The following is a 24,561-nucleotide window of genomic DNA, read 5'->3' as shown; positions in this document are numbered from 1 at the left end:
GGGGGACCTCAATATGTAGGCTTCCAGAAAAGGAATATTATAGTTGATCTCACCACTATTCATCAAAATTGAGAAATAGGCATATTTTTAACTGTGTATAATTCACTGACATTGAATCCATCATTCTCCTGTTCTGAATTCCCACAGTGCTCTAATCTCTTCTCTTTAGCAGATGTCATCCTTGCATTATGATATACCTGACCTACATCCCGTTTTTAAAGCTAGCTCACTTATCTGAACCCATACCAGGATATTAAGAATCTACAGTGCCTCATTGTACTCATTACCCTTTCAGGTAACACATCTGAGTATATTTTCTATTTAAAAGAAGATTCCAACCGTGGAATGCCTTCCCCATGGTCAGAGCTTACAAGCTACTATCACCTTCTGCCTGGAAAATGACAATGACCACCCACTCTGAGGTTCTTTCCAATCCACCGTCCTCCCTGCAGCTAAAATAATTTTTCTTAAATAGCAATTTGACTATTTTACTCTTTTGTTAAATTTCAGCAATGGTTCCCATTGCTTGAAGATAATACCAATTTCTTTCCACTGCTTGCCTAGCTTCCAGCCTCACCTCTTGCTACTTACAACTTCAATCTCAGGGTTTTCAGCTCCTGGAGGAGTAATATTTTCTTTATCCTGGGATTTGACTCAGTGTCCTCTCTGCCTGGAGCAAATCCCATTCCTCTTCCTTCACTGTCCAGCTAATTCCACTTCACCCTTTGCATTATAGATCATTCTTTTCAAGAAAGCATCAGGACCTGTCTAGTTTGTTTGACCCAACATTGAGTTCAAAGAACTTCTGTCTTTTTCTTGAAGAAGTGGATTGTTCCTCTCTAATCCCTACTGTACCACAAATTCCCATTGAGCAAAGAGTTTCTCTGCTTTTAGCTGCAAACTCAGTAAAAATTTCCCAATATACAAAGAGGTCCCCAAATACATCCATTGGTAAGAAATACCACCCAAGCAGAAAGAGAGACAATAGGAATTTTTAATGCATGGAAAGTCCTGCAGGGACTCTGGGTAGACCCACAGGTAGCAGGAAGAGGCAGGGGTCCTGCAAACTCTATAATGTCCAAAAAAAAAAAAAAAAATCCTAAAGACCCAAGCTTTCTCACTGCAACAATCCTTGAGGCTTCCTTCCTGATGCTGAAGAGGTCAAACTGTGTCTTCATAGTCTCCTCCAGGGGTCTATGGTTGGAAGGAGGCTGACTTAGACAGGAGGGAGAGAGAAGAGGAAAGGCCATTTGGTCTCCACCTGCCTCCAGACTGACCATCATCCATAAGAAAAGGTTAAAAAGGAGAGCCTTTGATAGAGTCAAATAATATCTTAGAAAAAAATAAACGATAGAGAAAAATGAATAATTCCAGTGGTTACAAAGTTCTCTGTCCACTATCCACAGGAGAAAAAGTTTGCTTTGGCCATGCTGGCGAGCGTCATCTGCCAGGCCCATCCTCAGCTGTACCCCAGCCCACCCGGCCCCAGGATCCGCATGTGTCTGGCTCCCCTTCCCATGGAGAGTCTCTGTGCTCACAAAAGGCAGCACCCTCCCTCACCGGCCCTTGGACTCCCCATACGTGTTTCGGGCCATGGACACCATCTTCTCCTCGCACGTGATTTTGGTGTCCTTGAGGATGCTGTACCAGACCATGCCTGCAGGCCGAACCTCCTCGCTGCGACAGAAAAGGTAGGGCACAGTGTCCACACGGCTCTGGATGTAGGCGCTTCGCAGGAGGCTGGAGCAGTGACTGCTCACCCTCTCCAATCGCCGGAGGATGAGGTGGGCCTTTCTAGAAGGGAGGAGAAGAAAATGATTGAGGAAGCTTAGAGTCAAGAGGTAGGTCTTTGAGCTGGTGAGTAAAGATCAACAGATAAACCAGGACTCCTTTCTCCCAACAATTCTCTACCTATTCCTGACCTCAGTGTGTCCTTTAAACCACCTATTCAAAAATTATCATGTAAATTATCCTTTTCAATTATGCAGTGTGTAAAAAGTGAAAGAGAGGTATAATCTTAGATCTAACACTTTCACTTCTAAGTTATAAAAGTCTCAGGAGTTAAAAGACACTAACTTTGGGACCCTGGCCATACAGCAATTATAATAATTATGCTAAATTAGAAGCAATAGAACATTTAAAATTTATTGACACTTGAAACCAAACCAAATCCATTACCATCAAATCAATTCTGACTCAGAGTTACCCTTTGGGTAGAACTGCTCTTAGGGTTTCAGAGACTGTACAGTTTTACGGGAGCAGATAACAACATCGTTCTTCTAAGGAGTGACTCATGTGTTTGAACTCTTGGTCTTGAGGATCATAAGCCAATGCATAATCCATCGTGTGTTAAATACATCTTTAAATTGTATTCAGTTTTCACAACAGTCTTAAAGTTATTGTCATTCTCACTCCTGTTTTATAGATGGGCCTCAGAGAAATTACATTAGTTGGCCAAGGTAAAAAAAATAAGTGCCGAAATTGGACATTTAGATTTAGGCCTGGACACCAACAAAGGTTACTCTTAGTTATTATATTTTCTTATTACTGAGACTCTCATACTCTTCTATCCCAGACAAAAAATTTTGGAAATCTTTCCCTTGATGCTTCTCCTTACTCAAAGCCTAAATATATTGTCCCTAAGATATAACTTCTCTGTGTCTTGTTTTCTTTTTTCCAACCCCCTCATCTCATAAATAGTGATTATGGTCTTTTTTTTGTAAGATGCCAGTGAGAATAAAGATGAGAAATGATCAAAGTCCAGTTCAGGCTTAATAAATGATAACTATAGGCATTCTCTGGTAGCATAGTGCTTACGAATTGGGCTGTGAACCTCAAGGTCTGCAGTTAGATACTACCAGGTGTTCTGCGGGAAAAAGATGAGGCTTTCTGCTCCTGTAAAGATTTACAGCCTCAGAAACCCTGTACAGGGTCACTAAGAGTCGGAACCGACTCCACGGCATATAACCACCACCGCCATAGGCATTCTGCTCCATAAAGATTTACAGCCTTGGAAACCCTACACAGGGTCACTATGAATTGGAACTGACTTCACGGCACATAACCACCACCGCCATATGCATTCTGCTCCCATAAAGATTTACAGCCTTGGAAACCCTACACAGGGTCACTATGAATTGGAATGGACGCCATAGCACACAAACATCTCCACCATTGTTATGGACTGAATTCTGTCCCCTCACAATATGTGTTGAAATCTTCACTTCTATACCTGTAGATCCAATCCCATTTGGGAATAGGATTTTATTTTATGTTAATGCAGGGGGTGCCTTAAACCTAAACTCTATTAAAATATAAAAAGAGCAGTTTAAGCACAGAAACAAGCAAGCACAATAGGGGAAAAATAAATGCCTGGTGGAGACTGCCAAGGAATCCAGAAACACTATGGCTAACAAAGCTGAGACAAGGATTTTCCCCCAGAACAGAGATAGAGCCTTCCCATTAAGAAGGTGCCTTTAATTCAGACTTCTAGCCTCCTAAAGTGTTGTTGTTGTTGTTGTTAAATGCCGTCGAGTCGGTTCCGACCCATAGCGACCCTGTACAGGGTTTCCGAGGGTGTAAATCTTTACGGGAGTAGAAAGCCTCATCTTTCTCCCGCGGAGCAGCTGGTAGTTTCGAACCGCTGACCTTAAGGTTCGCAGCCCGATTCGTAACCACTACGCTACCAGAGCTCCTAAAGTGTAAGAAAATAAATTTCTGTTCACTGCAGTCACCAACTTGTGGTATTTCTATTACAGCAACATTAGTTATCTAAGACAGTTACTATTCTAAAGAATTATCATGATGATGTTTCAGGATTCAGGTCAAACCAAACACAATTTTTAGCAAGAATCACTCTGGACTATAGCAGTCCCCCCTCCTCAGCACCGCCCCCCCCCCCCCACACACACACACTCTGATAGTTTACTGTACTGTGGTGGCTTGCGTGTTGTTGTGATGCTAGAATCTATGTCACTGGCAGTTTAAATATGAGCAGTGTTACCCAAAGTGGACAGGTGTCTGTTCCTACCAAGATATTCAGACTCAGAAACCGTAATGAAGAGCATCTCTACTCTGTCCTACCCGGCCACTGTGAATCAGAAGTGTTAATGGCAGTGGGTTAATGTTGCTACTCTTGTTGTTAGGTGCCATCTAGTTGTTTCCAACTCATAGTGACTTTTTGCATCACAGACCAAAATACTGCCAGGTCCTATGCCATCCTAACAATCTGTGAAACTTAAGCCCAATGCAGCTGCCACTGTACCAAACCATCGCTTGTCTGCCAGTTTGTCATACTGTGGTGGCTTTCCTATTGCTGTGATATTGAAAGTTATTACCAGCAGGGTACACCCATGGTGGACAGGTTTCGGTTGAGCTTCCGGACTAGAAAGACAAGAAAGGAGGAGGCACAGACTACTTGTGAATGTTTAACCACTGAAAACATTATGAATAGTGGTGAAACACTATCAGATAACACCCAAATACTGAATATTAAAACATGATGAATAGCACCAGAATATTGTCAGATATAGTGCCAAAAGATGAGCCCCTCAGGTTGGAAGTCACTCAAAATACAACTAGGGAAGAGCTGTCTCTTCAAAGTAGAGTTGACCATGGTGACAGGAATGGAGTAAAGCTTTAAAGCTTTCATTTGCTGATAAGGCACAACTCAAAATAAAGAGAAACAGTTGTAAACATCCATTAATAATCACAATATAGAATTGAAATTCCATGTATGTAGTAAATTCCACATATAGTAAATCTAGGAAAACTGGAAGTTGTCAAAATTGAAATGGAACACATGAAGACCAATCTCCTAGGCTGAAATGGATTGGCACTGGCCATTTTGAACCTGACCATCACATGGAGTACTATGCTGAGAATGAGAAATTGAAGAGGAATGCATCATATTAATCATCTAAAACACTATTTCAAGCTACCAGCTGTTCTGCAGGAGAAAGATGAGGCTTTCTACTCCTGTAAAGATTTACAGCCTTGGAAACCCTGTACAGGGTCGCTATGAGTCAGAACCGACTCCACAGCACATAACAACAACAACATATTAAAGTATAACACTGTCTGTGGTAAGGTAATATCCATACCCCTACAAGGAAGATAGTTAATGCAACCATTATTCAAATGTACACACTAACTACTAAAGCCAGTGATGATGAAATTGAAGAATTCTACCAACTTCTTCAGTGTGAAAGTGACTAAACCTTCCATTAAGAAGTATTATTACTGGCAATTGTAAAGCAAACTGAAAACAAAGAGATATAATTAGTAGTTGGAAAATATGGCTTTGGTGATAGAAACAATATTGGAAAACACATGAAAAAAATTTGCAAAACCAATGATTTATTCATTGCAGATACCTTTTTAAAACAACATAAAGACAACTATATACATGGACTTCACTAGAAAGAATGCAAAGAAATTAAATTGACTACATCTGTGGAAAGAGATGATGGAAAAGCTCCAAAGCATCAGGGAAAGCAAGGCCAGGAGCAGACTGTGGAATAGACCATCAATTGCTCATATGCAAGTTCAAAATAAACCTGAAGGAAATTAAAATAAGTCCACAAGAGTCAAAATATGAACTTGAACATATCCCACCTGAATTGAACTTTGATGCACTAGACACTAATGACTGTATACCAGAACAGTTGTGGGATGACATCAGGAACATCATATAGGAAGAAAGCAAAAAAGGTCATTAAGATGACAAGAAAGGAGGAAAAGGTAAAAATGGATGCCAGAAGAGACTCTCTGAAACTTTCTGTTCAGTGTAGAGATAATAATGCAAATGGAAGAAATGAGAAGGTATAAAAGCTGAATAAAAAATTTCAAAGGTCAGCTGGAGAAGACAAAGTCAAATGTTACAACGAAACCTGTAAAGACCTGGAGTTAGATAATAAAAGGGAAGAGCACACTCAGCATTTCTCAAGCTGAAAGAACTGAAGAAAAAAATTCAAGCTTTGACTTGCAATATTGAAGGACACTATGGGCAAAATATTGGACGATGCAGAAAGCATCAAAAGAAAATGAAAAGAATACACGGTCACTATTCCAAAGAGAAATGGTTGATTTTCAACAGGTAGCATATGATCTAGAGTCAATGATCCTGAAGGAAGAAGTCCAAGGCTCATTGAAGGCATTGGCAAAGAACAAGGCACTGGGAATAGATGCAACACAAACTAAAAAAATTCAACAAACTTAGGAAACACTGGAGCCACCCATTCAACTATGCCAAGAAGTTTGGAAGACAGCTCCCTGCTCAACTGATTGGAAGAGATGTATGTCAGTCCCCAGACCAAAGAGAGGTGACCCTAAGGAATGCAGAAATCACATGCATATAAAATTGTGTTGAAGATAATTCAAAAAACAGCTACAAGGGAACTTCCAGAGGTTCAAGTCAGAGTCAAAGGACATGAAATGAGAGTATCTTGTATGAAAGCAGAGAATACCAGAAACAGTTTAACCCATACTTTATTGACTACACAAAGGCTTTTGACTGTGTGGATCATGACAAGCTATGGACATGATTGTCGAGAATGAGTATTCCAGAACACGTACTTGTGTTCGTGAGGAACCTGTACAAAGACCAAGAGGCAGTCACTCGAACTGAACAAGGGGACACTGAATGGTTTAAAATCAGAAAAAGTGTGTGCCAGTATTGCATTCTTTCACCATATTTATTCAATCTGTATGCTGAGCAAATACTCTAAGAAGATGGATTATAAAATGAAGCACGTGGCATCAGAATTAGAAGAAGACTCATTAACAACCTGTAATATGCAGATGATGCAATTTTCCTTGCTGAAAGTGAAGAGGATTTAAATACTTACTGAAGTATTTAAGTATTTACTTAATGAAGATTAAAGAACACAATCTTCAGTATGGGTTGCACCTCAATGTATAGGAAACAAACATCCTCACCACTGGACTAATAACAGCATCCTGATAAATGGAGAAAAGAATGAAGTTGTCAAAGACTTCATTTTGCTTGCATACACCCTTAACACTCATGGAAGCATGAGTCAAGAAATCAAACAATGTATTGCATAAGCAAATCTGCTGCACAAGACCTCTTTAAAGTCTTGAAGAGCAAAGATAGTTTGAGGACTAAGGTGCACTTGATCCAAGTCACGGTATTTTTAGTAGCCTCACATGAATATGAAATTTGGGCAATGAATAAGGAAGATCATAGAAGAGCTGATGCTTTTGTGTTGGACAAGAATATTAAAAGTACCATGGACTTCAGGAAGAGCAAACAAATCTGTGTTGGAAGAAGTACAGCTAGAATGCTCCTTAAAAGACAGGATGGCCAGACTTTGTCTCTCATAATTTGGCATATTATCAGGAGTGACCTGCCTGGTGAAGGACCTTATGCTTAGTTAAGTGAAGGGTCAGCAAAATAGAGGGAGACTCCCAATGAGATGGATTGGCACCGTGACAGCAGCAATCAGCTGGAGCATAACAATGGAGTTGATGAAGAACCAGGCAGTGTTTTCCTTCTGTTGTATATAGGTGATTCTGAGTCAGAACCCACTTGAAGGCACCTAACAACAACAACATGGCAGTCACTGTTAGACATTTATGAAGAGACTTTTATCCAGCAGCACGGAGAGGACCAGTGATAGAATCCATATTGGCATAGGAATTTAAAGCTAGCAAGGATCTTGGAGATTTCCTAGTCCAGGGTTTTTCAACAGCAGCACCATGACATTTCAGTCTGAAGAACTCTCGCAGTGTTGCAGGAACTGTCCTGAAAAATATTTAGGAGCATCCTTGGCCTCTGTTTCCACATGCCAATAGACCTCCCGTTCCATTATGACAGTACAAATGTTTCCAGACATTCCCAAATGTCCCGCTTGGAAAAAAATTACCTCCAATTAAGAACTCCTGACCTACATTGTCCTATTCTCTTTAGATATGTAGAAACTGGGGCTTAGAGAGGGATCTATCCACTGTAGTTACAACTCATGATGATCCTCAAGGACAAAGTAGTACTGTGTCATAGAATTTTGGTTTTTTTTTTTAACTTTTTTTTGTGTGTGATTTGGGTGAAGGTGTACAAAGCACATCAGTTCTCCATTTAAGAATTCATAGACATTTTGCTTCATCTCATTGATTGCAACCCCCACATAGAAACATCACTATTCCAATTCTTTCCTGTGGTTCCACTTTCCATTCCTCCTTCTTTCGTAACTCCTCTGAACTTTGTTCTTGGGTAAATGCTGCACTCTGGATCTCAAATAGTTGATTATTGTTAGGTGCGTGTACCTCACAAGTGTTACTGTTCTCTTTATAGACCTGTCTATTTGGCTGAAAATTGAGCCATGGGGGTGAGTTCATTTTCAGACCTGAAGGGTGAGTAAGGGCCATAGTTTGAGGGATTCCATCAGTCTCTATCTACCAATAAGTCTGGTTTATTTTATGATTTTGAGATTTGTAAGTCTTTACAGAAACAGACATTCCTTATCCTATGGAATGGCTGGTGTGCTTGAACTGCCAATGTTGTGGTTAGCAGCCCAACCCTAACCCACTGTGTCACGAGGCCTCCTTTAGAGAGGGTAAGGGATGTCCCTTCCCTAGGTCACAGCACACATAAGTTTCAGTGTCAAGGGGGTCTGTCTTAATGTGGAGTCCATTTCTGTGTACATCCCAAAGCTTTCAAGATGCCCAGGAATCATGAAAAGCTAAATGAGAAGTTCTCTCCTGCTGTCCTCTCCGTGCCCCTCTCAGACCCTGGGAGGAAAGGTGTTTTATGACAACAGACCCCACAAATGGGAGACTGTGTTAGGCACCTGTGTGGTGGCTGGTAAAGGAATGGGCTTATGTGTGTACATTTTGTGGGAACGATTTATGAGGTGCTTTTCAAAAAGTCCTCTTTGTATAGTTCAACACTTGGGTGGAATATTTCCTGAGGTGCCAAGAATTCATAGCTTCATAATCACACTAGAGTTACTGCTCTACCCACACTCCTCTCTCTTCTCTGGTAAATGCCACCCCAAAAAAGCCTGAGGTGTATGTTTCCCCCATACGCCACCTCCCTTTGAGTGCATGCTCCCTTCCTTAATACTTCTGGGTCCTTGGGAATTTGACTTAACATCTCTAAACCAGCTCTGCCATTTGAGAAGTGGGACTTGTGTGGGGCCAAAGGAGATAAAGCAGCCACATTGCTCATTTACTGATCATTTTTTAATGGCAGAAGTCCTGGTTTGCTACAATGACAAGCAAAAGGAAAAAACAGGTGGCAAAAACATTAATAAAATGAGGCAGACAAGATATGGGAAAGAGGAAGATGCATAGGGAGGACCAAGGCTTCCAAGTGGAAGTGGAATTGTTATAGAGACTCAAAAACAAGTAGGAGTTAAAAGGGAAATGCTGTAATAGCTGGGATAGATAAAGGAATTCTGATAAGAGAGTGCATAGAAATTTGGAGAACATCTGATTTATAGCCTGCAAGTGAAGATTCAGTGTGATAAAACTGGAGAAATGACTGAAAGCCTGGCCACTGGAGCTTTGAAACGGGGCACTTGTTATAGAGAAGTGTGGCAGCATACAGACTCCAGAGTCTGACTGATGGGTTCAAATCCCAGCTTCGTCACTTACTAGCAGTGTGATCTGGGGCACGTTGCTTTGGCAGTTATGTGATTTTGTTTCCTAACGCATGAAATGGGAATAATCACTGTACCTACCACAATGGTTGTTTTAAGATTTAAATGAACAACAAAGAATCTATAATAAGCCCTCAAGAAATGCTATCTATATTTATTTTCTTGAGAGAAAATGGAGATGGTATTGAAGTATTTTAAGCAGGAATGTGTCATGTGGTATGAACTAGTAAGATATATTTCTGGTTGCCTTGAGGAGAGTCTATTGGGGGTAGGGAGTTAGGATTAGAAGTAAGAAATGAAGTAAAGTGTTAACAGTGTTAACCATTTCTCATTAGTAGGAGTTTGGGTTTATTTTGTCACTAACTTGTAAAAAGTTACATAGTCTTTCTGAGCTCGCTTCCTGGTTTATAAAATGAGCACAATATACTGGCCATTCCTATACTAATAATTGGAGTCTTGGTGTGGCGCTGGACTGCAAGGTCAGTTTGAACTGCAAGGTCGGTGGTCCAAACTCACCAACTGCTCCCAGAAACCTCTCTACAGGGTTGCTATGAGTAGGAACTGACTCGACGACACTCAATGACAACAACAGCGAGTCGGAAGGGACACAAAGGCAAACAACAACAAAATACTAATAATTATACAGCAACACAACATAGGGGTATAAACCCACTGCCACCAAAATAATTCCAACTCAAAGCAACTCTTGTAGGGCTTAGGAGACTGGAAATTTTTACAGGACCAGACAGCCTCAGCTTTCTCCCACAACATTGTTAAGTGCCATCTTGTTGGTTCCGACTCATAGTGACCGTGTACAGAGTTCTTGAAGAGCAACTGGTGGGTCTGAACAGCCAACAAAATGGTTCACAGTCCAGTGCTGATCCTACAGCTCCACAGAAGTTCTAGGAAGTAAATAAATGAACACAGAAAAGTGTTTGGCACTTTGTAAGCACTTGGCATGCTAGAAAATATCATCACTCTCACCACCAGTCTTGGTGTAGCGCTGCAGGATAATGCACTGAACTGCTAGGTCAGTTTGAATTGCAAGGTTGGTGGTTCAAACTCACCAGCGGCCCCTCAGAAAGTCTATACAGGGTCACTATGGGTCAGAACCAACTCAATGGCCCTTAACTACAACAACAATCACCGCCACAACCACTACCACCACCACCACCATAGTTACTAGGCATCTTTTGTTTTCCAAACTCTGGGGATGAATACGAGCTAGTGTGAGTCTTATGAGCCTTTGTGTGTCTACAGCAGAAGACAGACAGACAAAACTGTGAATAGTCTTTAGTTCAGGGGCTGACTGCTGGATTAGAGCACATGCAATGTGCTATGGGCATATATAAAGTTGGCACCTAATCAGTTTATGGGATGGCAGTCTTCCCAGAGGAAGACTTAAAAGCTAAGATAGGTCTTCAAAATGACACAACTGTTTCACGTCATGAGGAGACAGAGGAAATGGTCCTCCATTATTTAGCCTGGAGAAAGCATCCGTTACTGTTGTTGTCAATGACCAGTGCAGACAATGGGTTGGAGACTGGGGAGCCTGACAGACATCAGTTCACGAAGACTCTTCTAAGTCATGCTGTATTTACATATTATTCTTGGGGAAATGAAGAGCCATTATTTGGTCTAGACAGTCACACAAATGGGCAACAAAGTCAAAATGAGGTTGAAAAGGACCATTCCTCTGCCTAACTGGACTAACTTTCCCTTGTGTGGATGGAGGAAACTGAGGCTTAAAATGAGAAAATGATTTGCATAAGGGAACACTTTGGATTAGGAACAAAAGCAAAAGAGAATTCAGGATTATGATAGTGTAGAGTGGAGATGAAGAACTAACTCTGGAGTCCGAGATTCAAATTATAGCTCTGTTATTTAACATATTTGTGGAGTATGAGTAAGGTTTCCAATACCACTAACTCTTGGTTTCTGCATTGGTAAAATGGGAATAATAATAGTTACTGGGAGGATGAAATGGGTAATTTACTTACTTTTCAGTCAATGGTAACCATGATTCAAAATAGCATATTGTACTGAAAAGGACACAGGCTTTAGCACCCATTAAGGCAAGTCATTTCACCCTTGTGGACCTCAATTTCCTCATTAGTAAAATGAGAATGTTGCTGTATCTGCTCTCCAGTCAGCCCCTGACTCTTCATAGCAACTGCATGGACAACAGAATGAAAGGCTGCCTCGTCCTGTGTCACCCCATCCTCAGTTGCGACTCAAAAATAACTGGCTGATGTTCAAAGTAGATCACGAGGCCTTTCTTCTTAGTCCATCTTAGTCTAGAAACTCTGCTGAAACCTGTTCAGCATCATAGCAACACACAAACCCCCACTGACACGTGGGTAGTAACTACACATGAGATGTGTGTTGGCCAGGCATCAAACCGAGGTCTCCCACATAGAGGGCAAGAATTCTTTTACTGATGGGAATAACAACACCTAGTGGGTAGAGCGCTTGTTATAACTGAAATGACATGACTTCCATATGCATCCAACACAACCTTTTACATAATCATCACTAAACCAGTCAGTTTGCCTAAGTGTCTCCTGCTTTTTCTCTAGAAGAGGCCTCTGCATCTTGGCTTGCATTTAAACAACAAAGAGAGGCAAACTCAGAAGGTGGAGTCACAATGAGAGGGCTGGAGGTGTTCAGAGGTTAGTGAGGAAGAAGGGGAGTAGGAGACACCAACAAGAGTGCTGGTTAATAAACTGGAGGCAATAGAGACCCATAAATCAAAGGCTGGGCATGCCCCAAACTTCCCGGGGAGAGGGAAACTGTAGGTCAGGGTGACCACTTTTCGCATACTGGAAATGAAATCTTCCTTATGAGAGATAGGATCCAGGCCTGCGGGATAGGAAGCAAGAGGGGAAGGAGGGACACTTCCCAATAATTTATTGTTGTATTCGCTGGTGAGATTGGGATGCAAAGAGGTTCTTTCCACTCTTAGGGGCTGGGTCTGAAAGTCACTTTTCCAGGAATTGTGGAACCTTTGACCGACCACTCTCTTCCCAGCACCATTACCCAATCAGCTGTTGACACAGTGACCAAGTAGACCTAATTCCTAAGTGGGCTACGGGATAGGAAAAAAGAAGAGAGGCTGTAAAGAAACATTCCTGTTGGCCCTTCTCCCTCCTCCCTGCCTCCTTGAATTGAGCTTAAATGCCTCTGTGTTAGATGACCCCAAGTTTAATGAGAGCGGAGGGCATGACGTTGTTGAAAAAATTGGAATTAAACCCCCAGAGGTGAAGAGGGCAGATTAAGGGAAGTTATGACTTCATTGATGCTGCCCTAGACAGGCCACATCTGGAAAATGCTGGTTACTTCTGGTAAGAGGGATATATGCAAACTGTAGTCAAACCATGATGTTAAAGGATGTCTGAAAAGCAACCCTTCTGAGGAAGTACTGAAAACAGGAATGGAGTGTGTCCACTAAGGAGGGGAAATGGTTATGTTGTTCTAGTAACTGAAGATAAGCAGAGGAAAAACTGAGGGTCAAGGCTAATAGTGACTATGATGTATTGTATACTTTGTATGTGCCAGAAATAGTATATGTGCAACATCATCTTGAATATGATTCTCACCACAATTCTACAGCATGTACTTTATCCAGCCTGTACGGGGTAAAAGCATGCCTCAGTTCATTAATTTGATTGGACCAGGTGATAGAGTGAGAATATGTGGTCTCAGATCTCTATCTACCAAGCACTGAAGCGTTATTGACAAAGCCATTCTAAAATTAACAGAAGGCAAATTTTGACTCAATTTAATGAAAACAAAATTAGATTCTTGTGGGTTTTCCATCACTGGAGGTAGTCACACTATTTATGTCTTAGAAAGGAATTGAATGGTTGTTGTTGTAGTTAGGTGCCATTGAACTGATTGTGAACCATAACAACCCTATCCACAACAGAATGAAACATTGTCTGGTTCTGAGCCATCTTCACAATTGTTGCTACACTTGAGCCCATGGCTGCTGCCTCTGTGTGAATCTGTCTCATTGGGGGTCTTCTTCATTTTCATCAGCCCTCCATTTACCAAGTATGATGTCCTTCTCTAGGGACTGGTCCCTCCTGATAACATGTGTGAAGTATGAGAGATGAGGTCTTACTATCCTAGCTTCTAAGGAGCATTCTGGCTTCACTTTTTCTAAGACACATTGGTTTGTTCTCTGGCAGTCCATGGTACTTTCAACATTCTTCTCCAACACCAGAATTCAAGTGCAGTGATTCTCCTACATTCTTCCTTAATCATTGTCCAACTTTCACATGCATATCAGGCTATTGAAAATACTATGGCTTGGGTCAGGGGCACCTTAGTCCTCAAAATTGTTATCTTTGCTCTTGAATAGTTTTTGCAGCAGATTTGCCTAATGCGATAGATCTTTTTATTTATTGACTGCTGCTTTTGTGAGTGTCCATTGTGGATCTAAGCACAATGAAGTCTTTGACAATGTCAATCTTTTCTCCATTGATCAGGCTGTTATTTATATGTTCAGTTGTTATGCTTTTCTTTACATTGAGGGGTAATGCATACTGAAGGCTGTCAGCTTTGGTCTTCATCAGTATGTTAAGTCTTCTTGGCTTTCAGTAAACTAGGTTGTATCATCTGCATGTTGCAGGTGGGTAGTGAGTCTACTAATGGTTTTTGCTGCTGCTGCTGTTGTTAAGTATCACTGAGTGGGTTCTGATTCATAACGACCCTTATAGGGTTTCTGAGGCTATAAATCTTTGCAGGAGCAGAAAGCCTTATTTTTCTTCCTGTGAGCAGCTGGTGGGCTCAAACCACTGACCTTGTGGTTTGCAGTTCAGTGTCTAGTAGAGCCACTGTGCTCCCTCTACTAAAGGTGGAAGTGGTGTGCCCTCAAGTCAGTTCCAACTCACAGCGACCCTGTATAGGGTTTCTGAGGCTGTCAATCTCTATGGGAGCAGAAAGCCTCATCTTTCTCCTGTGGAGCAATTAGTGGATAATACTGTGTATTCTGAAAGTTAACCCAGGGGGACTGCAAGGAATCATAAACCATGGCTTCCTTTCACAAATTCACACCAGCTTTAAAATATACATGTATACCTATACGTCTTTTCAAAATGGAAATGACCTTATTGTATTTTGTTCTCAAAGTAATTCTTGTTCATTCTATAAATTGACACAGAAATGTATAAAATAGTGAAAAAATGTCATATCTGACCACATACTCTCAACCCACCCCAGAGATAAAATCATGAACAGTGTATACGTAATTTTCTATTATGTACTAGAAAAGTATTTCATTGCATGACCCACTACATTACCAGGGCTCCTTTCTAATAGCTGTTGTTGTTTGTTTTCAAGTGCCCTTAAGTCTGTTCCATCTCATAGTGAGCCTGTCTAGGATTTCTGATATCATGAGTTTTAATTTGGGCTGTGATTCATCGGATGTGCATCTGATGAGTCTTACGTCATTAAGCCTGGTGATACACAGCTGCCAAAGCACTGATTTCCTGAGATAAGAGGACCACATTTGTTGAGGTTCCATTCATACTTCAAAGACCAGCTAAGATATATTAATTAAGAAAGTCAGATCTCCCCAACTATAAAATGCCATATTTTTCCCTTTGTTACCAAAATATTTGGTGTATTCCTCTGTTGAAATTCATATTACATTGTCTCTTGTCTTGTTGTTGTTGTTAAGTGCCATGGAGTCAGTTCCAACTGATAGTGACCCTGCACAGGGTTTCTGAGGCTATAAATTTTTACAGGAGCAGAACGCCTCATCTTTCTCCCAAGAACTGCTGGTAGTTTCAAACTGCCAACCTTGAGGTTAGCAGCCTGATTCGTAACCACTATGCTACCAGAGCTCCATTCTCTTGTCTTAGCTGTGTACGTATCTTGGAACTCATATGTCATACTGCACAGGGTACTACTTTGACATCAGAAGACATCATTTTGAATGATGCTTTGACATTATTAGCCATGTGACCTCGAACAATTTACCTAACACCTCTGATTCTCTATTACGAAATCTTCAAAATCAATTGTTCAGATGATGAAATGAAATATAAATGAATGGGCCTTAATAGATGTTTCATTAATATTTCCCACGTGTTCTTTAGATGGTCCATGGTTCCTCTGGTTCCAGTCCTGACTACTGAAGAAGGGGTAACAAATATGTTTTGACTTGAACTGAGACAGTTCTCAGTCCTTAGCTGTCTAAATACAGCAGTTCTCTAGCAGGAGTCAAAAACGGGATGAAAAGGCACAAGAGCATCATGTGATTCTCAAAACATAATCAGGCCAGCTGGCAAGAGATTTTTGCAGATTTCTTTTTAATAACAAAAAAATGTTAAAAATCTAGTTGGTCTTTAACGGAAGACTAAATTAATGTGTGCCACATTCATAAAATGTGTATAAAAAGGAATCTACAAAAAGATGAAATACATTTTCCTGGGCATCCATGGGAAAATACTTGTACAGTACATGGTTAAGTGGGAAAAGACAGATGAAATAGTACATTGCAAAGAGGCAATGGACTTATGGTTTTAGCAGTAGACATAGCCTTAAGCCTGTGTCTGTCTCCCTGTCCATATGCAATATCCACATCCAACGCATATCTATAACTAGAAAAGTATGTACACATTATTAATGATTGTATCTCTGGGGTAGGTTGGGAGTATGAGGTCAGAGATGACATTTCTTCACTATTTTATACATTTCTGTGTCAATTTGATGTTATAGAATGCATAAGAATTACTTCAAGAACAAAACACAATAAGGGCATTTCCATTTTGAAAACATGTATAGGTATACATGTATATTTTAAAGCTGGTGTGAATTTGTGAAAGGAAACCATGGTTTTATGACTCCCTGCAGTTCCCTGGGGTAACTTCCAGAATACACCCACATCAAATTTAGCCTCAGACCATCACTACCAAAGATAAAGCCAGAAGCTCATGTACTAACACCTGGGCATGTATCTAGGTTTGGTGTGGGATTTGCAAAGCATTCCAGAAAATTGTTTACATTGGCTTATTTTCCTTCTTCCCTCACAAGAGACCATGAGACCTTCCAAGATACACTCTTCTTCTAATGATGGAAACAACTGAGACTCTTCTGATCCCAAGTGATTTCAGTTTGGAGTTGGTAGAGACGTCAAGAAAATTTGAAAACTTTGCTGTACCATCAGCGGGTAGATGCATCAATGGGAACTCATGCCACTTGTTCCAAGTCAGTGAGAAAAGCTCAGTTCTTTTGTGTACGGCTTTGCTTATTATTTTACTTTATCTTTTTTCATGGGTTTGTAGAAGAGAAATAAAAATAATGAGCAATGTTAAATATTTTCCATTACCTTCAATTTGAGATGTCATTGATTTAATAACAGCCTTTGAAGAAAAGAAATAAGCTAAATTATTAGCTATGTTCTGATTTCAAAATGTCAAAATGTGCAGAAAACATAAAAGGGCATTGTAGAGTCTAGGAATACGGCCTAAGAAGCCTAATTGTGCTCTCTGTGTCCTAGAAGTTTCCAAAGTGTTCATTTAAGATATCTAAGGGAAAGAACTAAGGAATTTTGGACTGAAAGGATGTACAGTGGCATCCTAGATTTGATTGTTTCCATAGAGATATAGCATCACATTTCATAGTATGTACCAACACATATCAGATGGCAAAGGCTGATGGTAGTGTTATGTTGAGAAGATCCCAGGTGGAATCAAGACCAGTGATTTCTATGACCTATAGGCAATGTCGTCAATGGAAGTAAGAAGGTGAAACCATAAATATACTACTCATATACTAGACAGATTAATCTCAATGAAACCACATCTTTTCAAGTGCTCGCTCTCATATCCCTAATTCCATCATTTTAATCAAACATGACTGAGAGGGTTGAGAAGCCCAAGAGTGGTCAAGGATATTCTGACCCAAGCAAATTCTGGTCTCTGGCCACCAATGAGCTCAGTTTTTCAAAGCCTTCTAATAGAAACCGTATGGCTGGGTGTCAGTGGGTCTTCTCTGAGCAGCTGTTTGTAGTAATCTACAATTGTCAAGGGAACCAGGCTCTGGGGGACACTAGCCTGATAGATTTATTATGCTCCTTTGTCACTAAATTTTATAAGGCTGTACGATCACAGAACCCAGGAGTTGAAAACATTTTGGGTTTGGTGCTTATGTTTTTGTTGTTATTAAGTGCCGTCGAGTCAGTTCTAACCCATAGTGACCCTGTATAGGGTTTCCAAGGAGCAGCTGGTGAGCTTGAACCACCGACCTTGAAGTTCAAATGGCTTTGCAGTCTGGTGCATTAACCCACAGTGCCACACTAGGATCCAGAAAACATTCACTTCATGGTATCAGCCCTCAGGGAGCTCTTGTGAGAAACTCTTATCATCCTAGCCACCCCAGATCTCTGAGAACCAAGATTTGCTGTGTGGGAGGTGAAATGATGCTCATGGTGTGCCTATTCTCTGGTCTCCACAACATTCAGGGTTGCTAGTTCCTTAGCTTCCCAGCTGAAGGGACTTTGGAGTTCAGACTTTTGTTACAAGTAAGGTCCAGAATGGGGATGGAATCTGTCCAAGGTTACACAACTACTGAGTGGTTGGCAAAGCCAGGACATGAACCCAGGGCTCCTGGATCTGGGGCAGTGCTCCTCTTCGCTCTTTCACAATTCCCTATTCTGCACACTTGCTAACCCTTAATAGGCATGGCAAACATACCCAGATTCTTTCCCATATTTAACATTCTTAACATGGAGAAAGAACAAATTCCTAAACAGGCCTCCCAAGAGCCATTATGTTCTTAAGCCTACCAAACATTCCAGTCTCCCCTTGCACCCCAACTCCCCTCACACCTTGAACTCTGCTCCCGCAAGATCTGTGCTTCCTGAGTGAAGCACACCCTTGCTCCCCTTTGCACATGATGTTCCTTCTGATGAGAACACTCTCCCACATGTACCTGGAAAACCAGGCTCATTCTTGGATTCTAAGCATAAACTTCACTTCTCCTTCATGAGCTGTTCCTTGAGCTCCAGGTTGAGATTAGCTGTTCCAACTATCTGCACCCAGAACTTTGCCACTCAGAGTGAGCTTTTTGGATGAGCAACATAGGCATCACCGGAGAGCTGGTTAGAAATGCAGCATCTCAGGCCCGTTCTGAACCAAGGAAAGAGAAATGACAATTTAAGAAGGTTCCCAGGTGATTCACATACAGATTGAAGTTTGAGACCCACCCCACTGCCATCAAGTAGTGACTCCGTATATAGGCTTTTCAAGGTTGTCTACTCTTTACAGGAGCAGAAATTCTCATCTTTCTCCCACAGAGCAACTGGTGGATTTGAACTGTCATCCTGTGGCTGTCAGTCGAGTACTTACCCTACAGGACTCCTTAAAGTTTGAGAAGCCAGCTCCAAGCACTCTTCCTTATAAACAGGACTTTGAATCACCTCATTTCTGTTGACACAGCCCGCACCCCCACCCCCACCCCCACCCCCCCATTGAGAATCTGCCTTTCCAACCCAGATCCACTGAATCAGAATCTACATTTTACAATTTTCCCTAGGTGATCCCTATAGAGCATGTATATATAAGAATCACCTGAGGACTTTGTTAAACTGTAGAATCTGAGTCAGTATTTCTGGAGTGAAAAGACAAATTCTCAGCAAGGGGGCATACCAGAATGAACTGGTTTGAAGCCCCAACTTTATAGCATGCTTCATGTCATGTGGTCTTCTTCAGTTGCCTACTGGCCAGACTTTTCCCCACAAGATGCTGAACACTATCAGAGCAAGATCTGTCTTGCTCACTCCTGTACTCCTAGTGTTAGCACAGAGCCTGGAAGATTGTGAGCACATTAAAAGAATTAATGAAGTAATCAATCAATAAAGTGAGGTCTATTTAATTACCTTGATCCATGCAAAGGCATCACATTTTTCAGAATGTTAACTGGGTAGGGCTAAGAAAGAGTTCAGTTGTTTCAGAGTGATTTATAGATCCCTGGGAACACAGGGAGACTTAAAGGACTTTTAGGGTTAGGGACAGTTGAAGGAAAGGTACAGAGATGAGTGACTCATGGTCAGTCACCAAAACAATTGTGCATATTCACTCAGCCAATTATTATTCAACAAGTAATTGCTTAGCATCAATTTAAAAACATGAACAGGACATAGCTGAAACATATTTACATTGTGGTAGGGAAGGGAGATAACACACAAGCAATCATAAGCAATATAAGATACTAAAACTAGTAAATTTGGTGTTGTTATTGGTAGCATAGTGGTTACAAATCGGGCTGTGAACCTTAAGGTCAGCAGTTCAAAACTACCAGCTGTTTTGCAGGAGAAAGATGAGGCTTTCTTCTCCCATAAAGATTTACAGCCTCAGAAACCCTGTACAGGGTCACTATGAGTAGGAACCGACTCCATGGCACATAACCACCACCATCACCATTGTTGTTCAGGGTTGCCGAGTCAATTCAGGCTCATAATGACACTGTATAGAGTTTCCGAGGAGAGGCTGGTGAGTTAGAACTGCCGACTTTGTGATTAGCAGTCCACTGCTTATCCTACAGCATGACATCAGGACTCCAAATGTGATATATGAGAGTTGATGGCAATGTTAGAGGATTATCTGAGGAAGTGGCATTCTAGCTAAGACCTGGGGTTGTGTGTAAGATTTAATTACAAAGAAAATGTGATTCACTGCTAATTTTTGTTTTTTAAAGGAATACCACTATACCAATACTTGCAGATAATTTAATACATGTGAAGCCTAAAGGCCAAAGAGGGACTGAGCCCAGGGTACACGAGTGAGTTTATTAGCAGTGCCAAGCTGAATGAAGGGAAGTGTTGGCTCAGCAGTAGAGTTTCCCCATCTATGTAGGAGTTCTGGGTTCAATTCCTGGCCAATGTCCCTCAAGCACAGCCACAACCTATCTTGTCAGTGGAAGCTTGCACATTGCTATGATGCCAAACAGGCTTTAGCAACGATTCCAGACTATGATAGATAAGGAAAACACACCCGGAAATCTACTCCTAAAAGCCAGCCAAAGAAAGTAAGACAATCGGCAACTACAGATGGCACAAGGTAGTGTTTCATTCCACTGTGTACGGGTCAACATGGGCTGAGTTGACCCACTGACAACAGTCAGGGTGGATCAGGATGCAGGTCCCTTGGTTCCAGCCAACATTTCAGTATGAGGTATTGGAGGAACTTCAGATATGCTTCAAGAGGCTAGAAAGACCAGGCAGAGAAAAAGACAAGTAACATGGTTGTGCGGGGAAGCTGGGTGTTGGAGGATAGTGGCTAAGGGTTGGTTGACCAGAGATTAGTGGGTTATCACAGTTTACTGCTGAGTGGGTTTCATTGCCTCTGTGGGTGGGCAGGTGGCTGTTCAGAGAGATTTATGTTCTGGAGGATCATAAAAGGTCTCAGCAGAATGTAAAGACAAGAGTTGCGAGTGGAGCTCTGTTTTAGCTTCCACCCAAACTCCATGAACTCACTGGGAAAGCCCAGTAAAGTGGAATGCTTTTTCTCATTCACAGGAAGGTAGTCACGAAAATAGCTAATGCAGCAGCTTCCAGCTGGGGGTCTGCCCTTCTGCCTGCCTCCTATTTTGGTCTTTATCTAAAAAACTCTCCTTTCAAGTGAGATGGAGAAAGTTACAGTCCAAGGCCCAACAGAACAGATAAGGCCAGATCCTTAACCAAACTCTCACCTTATAACCCTCTAGGGCCTCAAATTCTTGGAAGGCTGTAGCCAGGTGTTAGAAGGGCTTCATAGCATCTGAGAAACTCATTGAACTCCAAACATCTTGCCTTTAAGCTTCTTCTGACTCAGGGTGAATCCTGTGTAGTACTTGTTCCATGGGGTTTTGATGGCTATGATCTTTATGGAGTCCTAGTGTGGCACTGTGGGTTAATGTGCTGGACTTCAAAGTCAGTTTGAACCTCAAAGTCAGTGGTTCAAGATCACCAGCCACTCCTCGGAAACCCTATACAGGGTTGCTATGGGATTTGTCTTCCATGTCACTGCTGGATGATTTTGAAATATCAACCTTGAAGTTAGTTATTAATGTTGTTAAGTGGTATGGAGTTGGTTCCGACTCAGGATTTCCAAGGAGCAGCTGTTAGGTTTGTAGTTAAGTGCAAGCCATTTGTACAACCCAGGGACCACTATTTCTTTATCATCCATAAAATGGGAGGACGTCCTATTTTGCCTGTGACTCTGTAGAATAAGCTTGGGACTGAGAATAACAAAGTTGGTGATTTCAGTCCACCAGCCACCCTATGGGAGGAAGATGAGACTTTCTGCTGCCAAAAAGAGTTAAAGTCTCAGAAAACAGAAACAGGGCTGCTATGAGTTGGAACTGACTCGGTGGCACTTAACAACAACAACAGCCTACTTGGCTCAGTTAACAGGATCATTTTGAAACTTGTTCAATCATGAAGTGCTGTCCAGTAAGTATTTAAGGAAGTCATGCAGTTTTCTACAATGCCCTGGGTGTTGACCTGGCTGGAGCTACCATACTGTTTCCCCACCATTACCATAACAGCCTCTAGGGCCTCCCTGTCTCCTACTTGTCCTAACTCCACAGTCCATTCTTAGAACTTCAGTCAAACTTGTCTTTCTTGCAGGAAGATTTGATGATATCATCTCCCAGTGAAAAAAAAAAAAAACACTTGAAAAGCTTCTCATTACCCTCAGGAGATAATTCAAACTCCTTAACCCTACTTAAAGGGCATTCAGGATCTGGCCCCTACTGACCTCTCTCTCTTCTTATCTCTTACCACTCCTGTGTCTGGCACTTTGCTCCAACTACATGGAAATTCTTTCAGTTCCTCCAAACAGTGTTTACCGAGTGTAGGTGTTCCCCTGGAGTTCTGGTATGATGTAGTGGGATAAAGCACTTGACCGCAAGGTCCGCTTGCACCACAAGGTTGGAGGTTCAAACTCACTAGTTACTACCTGAAAACCCTATACAGGGTCACTATGAGTCAGAACTAACTTGATGGTACTTAACAACAACAACAAGTGTCCCTCTGGGTTACTGGAAAGGATTTGGGGTGGTACTCAAGATGAGTATTCAACAATTAACTTCACACGGAAAAGTCTTTGACTCACTTTTCATTTCTTCCCCTTCTTTGTTGTTGTTGTTAAGTGATGCTGAGTTGGTTCTGACCCATAGCAACCCTGTATAGGGTTTCTGAGAAGCTTCTGGTGAGCTTGAATCACCAATCCTGCAGTTCAAAATGACTTTGCAGTCCAGGGCATTAACTCACAGCGTCACACCAGGACTCTCTATATGGTGTTACTATTAGCAGGCACAAACTTGACTGCACTTAATAATAACACTTATTAATCTTCCTTACACAACATAGTTTTCTGTCTCCTCTCCTACCCCCCATTATATTGTACATTTAGGTTTAATTTTCAATTAAAAATAATTTTTTTTTCTTTATAATATGATAGAGTGCTTTCTTTTCAAGTATATTTTGAAAAAGAAATTGTTCCACTTAATAAAGAAAAATATAAATAAAGTATACAAATAGGATGATATGTATGGCAAATAATCATTAATGCAGCCAGCAAATGGGCAAAATTTGAGCAAAAAGAAAATCAAACCTAATGTTAACAGTCTCTTCTCTGAGCACTTCTAGGCTAGTCCTTCAACCCAACATACTCTTCCCTGTCCACGGGCCTAACCCTGATTCACTCTTTAGGTGTCTCAGAGTCTCATGGAAGCTTTCACTGGATTCCCTAGACTAGATAGGTGCTTATGACTAATGTTCCCAAAATAAGTAAACTAAACTCATTAATATCAAGTCGATTCTAATGCATAGTGACCTTCAGGGCAGGGTACAACTGCCCCTTAATGTTTCTGATACTGTGAAATCTTTATGGTAGCAGACAGCCTCATTTTTCTCCCACAGATCAGCTGGTGAATTTGAACCACCAACCTTACAGTTTAGCAGCCCAAAGTTCAACCCTACACTATCAGGGCTCTTCTCATGTCCTCCCAAAGTCTAAGCTGTCATAACACTTATTATTCCTCTTCATTGTAATTGTGTATTTAATTGTTGACATTACCCAGTCAACAGTAATTTGTGTAGGTAGAGACTTTTTCTACCTTTTTACCACTTATCATCAACAACCACCATGTGAGAGGTGGTGGTGGTGGTGGTTATGTGCCATGGAGTTGGAACCGACTCATTGAGACCCTGTACAAGGTTTCTGAGGCTGTAAATCTTTACAGGAGCAGAATGCCTCATCTTTCTCCCATGGAACAACTGGTAGTTTCGAACTTCTGACCTTAAGGTTCGCAGCCCGATTCGTAACCATTGCGCTACCAGAGCTCCTTATGTGAGAGGTACTACTAAGCAAATATGTGCCAACTGAGTGAATAAACGTTGCTGTAAAAATGCAAGAAGTAAAATGCAACTAACATTTCATATGCTACTTTATGAAACTTCAGAGGATAATAACTGTGGCTTGGTTCAGTTTGAAGTCACCATGGCACCTAACCCAGGGGATGGTACAATCACTGATAAGGATAAAAATCAACCTGATACTTGTTGAATTCACAAGTGTATTTAATCATGGGCACTAATGAACCTTAGTCAAGATCATAACTATGTACTTTGCTTCAAAATAAAACCTTGCATTTTAATGGGGTGGAAAGAACCATCATGGATTAGGAGCCATAGCTCTGCCACTGTGACACTCTGCTTGGTTAGAATATATCCCCTGGAGATACCTAAGTTTTCCAATATAAAACTGGAGATGGGAGGTAGAGAAAAGAGAGGAATTGATCCAAAATGTGCTGAAGTCCCTCTGTATCTGACATTTGAGGAAACCGAGAAACTAAAATTAGATGATTCTTTCATTCTCCATGCCCATTTCCCATGTTCAACCCTGACATAATGATGTGACCAACATTCTTATTTATTTGATGA

The 24,561-nt window shown here is 41.2% G+C and overlaps 1 protein-coding gene across 4 annotated transcripts in view; it reads right to left on the bottom strand.

Moving 5' to 3' along the window:
• Positions 1 to 1,244: 1,244 nt before the first annotated feature.
• ASTN2 (astrotactin 2) overlaps positions 1,245 to 24,561 on the bottom strand; it is a 1,331,668-nt gene continuing 1,308,351 nt past the window's right edge. For 3 of the 4 annotated variants that reach the window (XM_006865679.1, XM_006865678.1, XM_006865680.1), the window contains one exon: positions 1,245 to 1,794. In XM_006865679.1, the coding sequence (XP_006865741.1) occupies positions 1,557 to 1,794 (238 nt within the window). In that variant the 3' untranslated portion in view covers positions 1,245 to 1,556. The remainder of the gene's footprint in view (positions 1,795 to 24,561) is intronic. The other variant, XM_006865681.1, reaches the window with a different exon arrangement.

Source organism: Chrysochloris asiatica, unplaced genomic scaffold (assembly GCF_000296735.1).
Source record: "Chrysochloris asiatica unplaced genomic scaffold, ChrAsi1.0 scaffold00081, whole genome shotgun sequence".
In the NCBI taxonomy this organism is placed as follows: Eukaryota; Metazoa; Chordata; class Mammalia; order Afrosoricida; family Chrysochloridae; genus Chrysochloris; species Chrysochloris asiatica.
The sequence above is the reverse complement of the archived record's forward strand: the minus strand, read 5'-3'. Positions and strand labels throughout refer to the sequence as shown.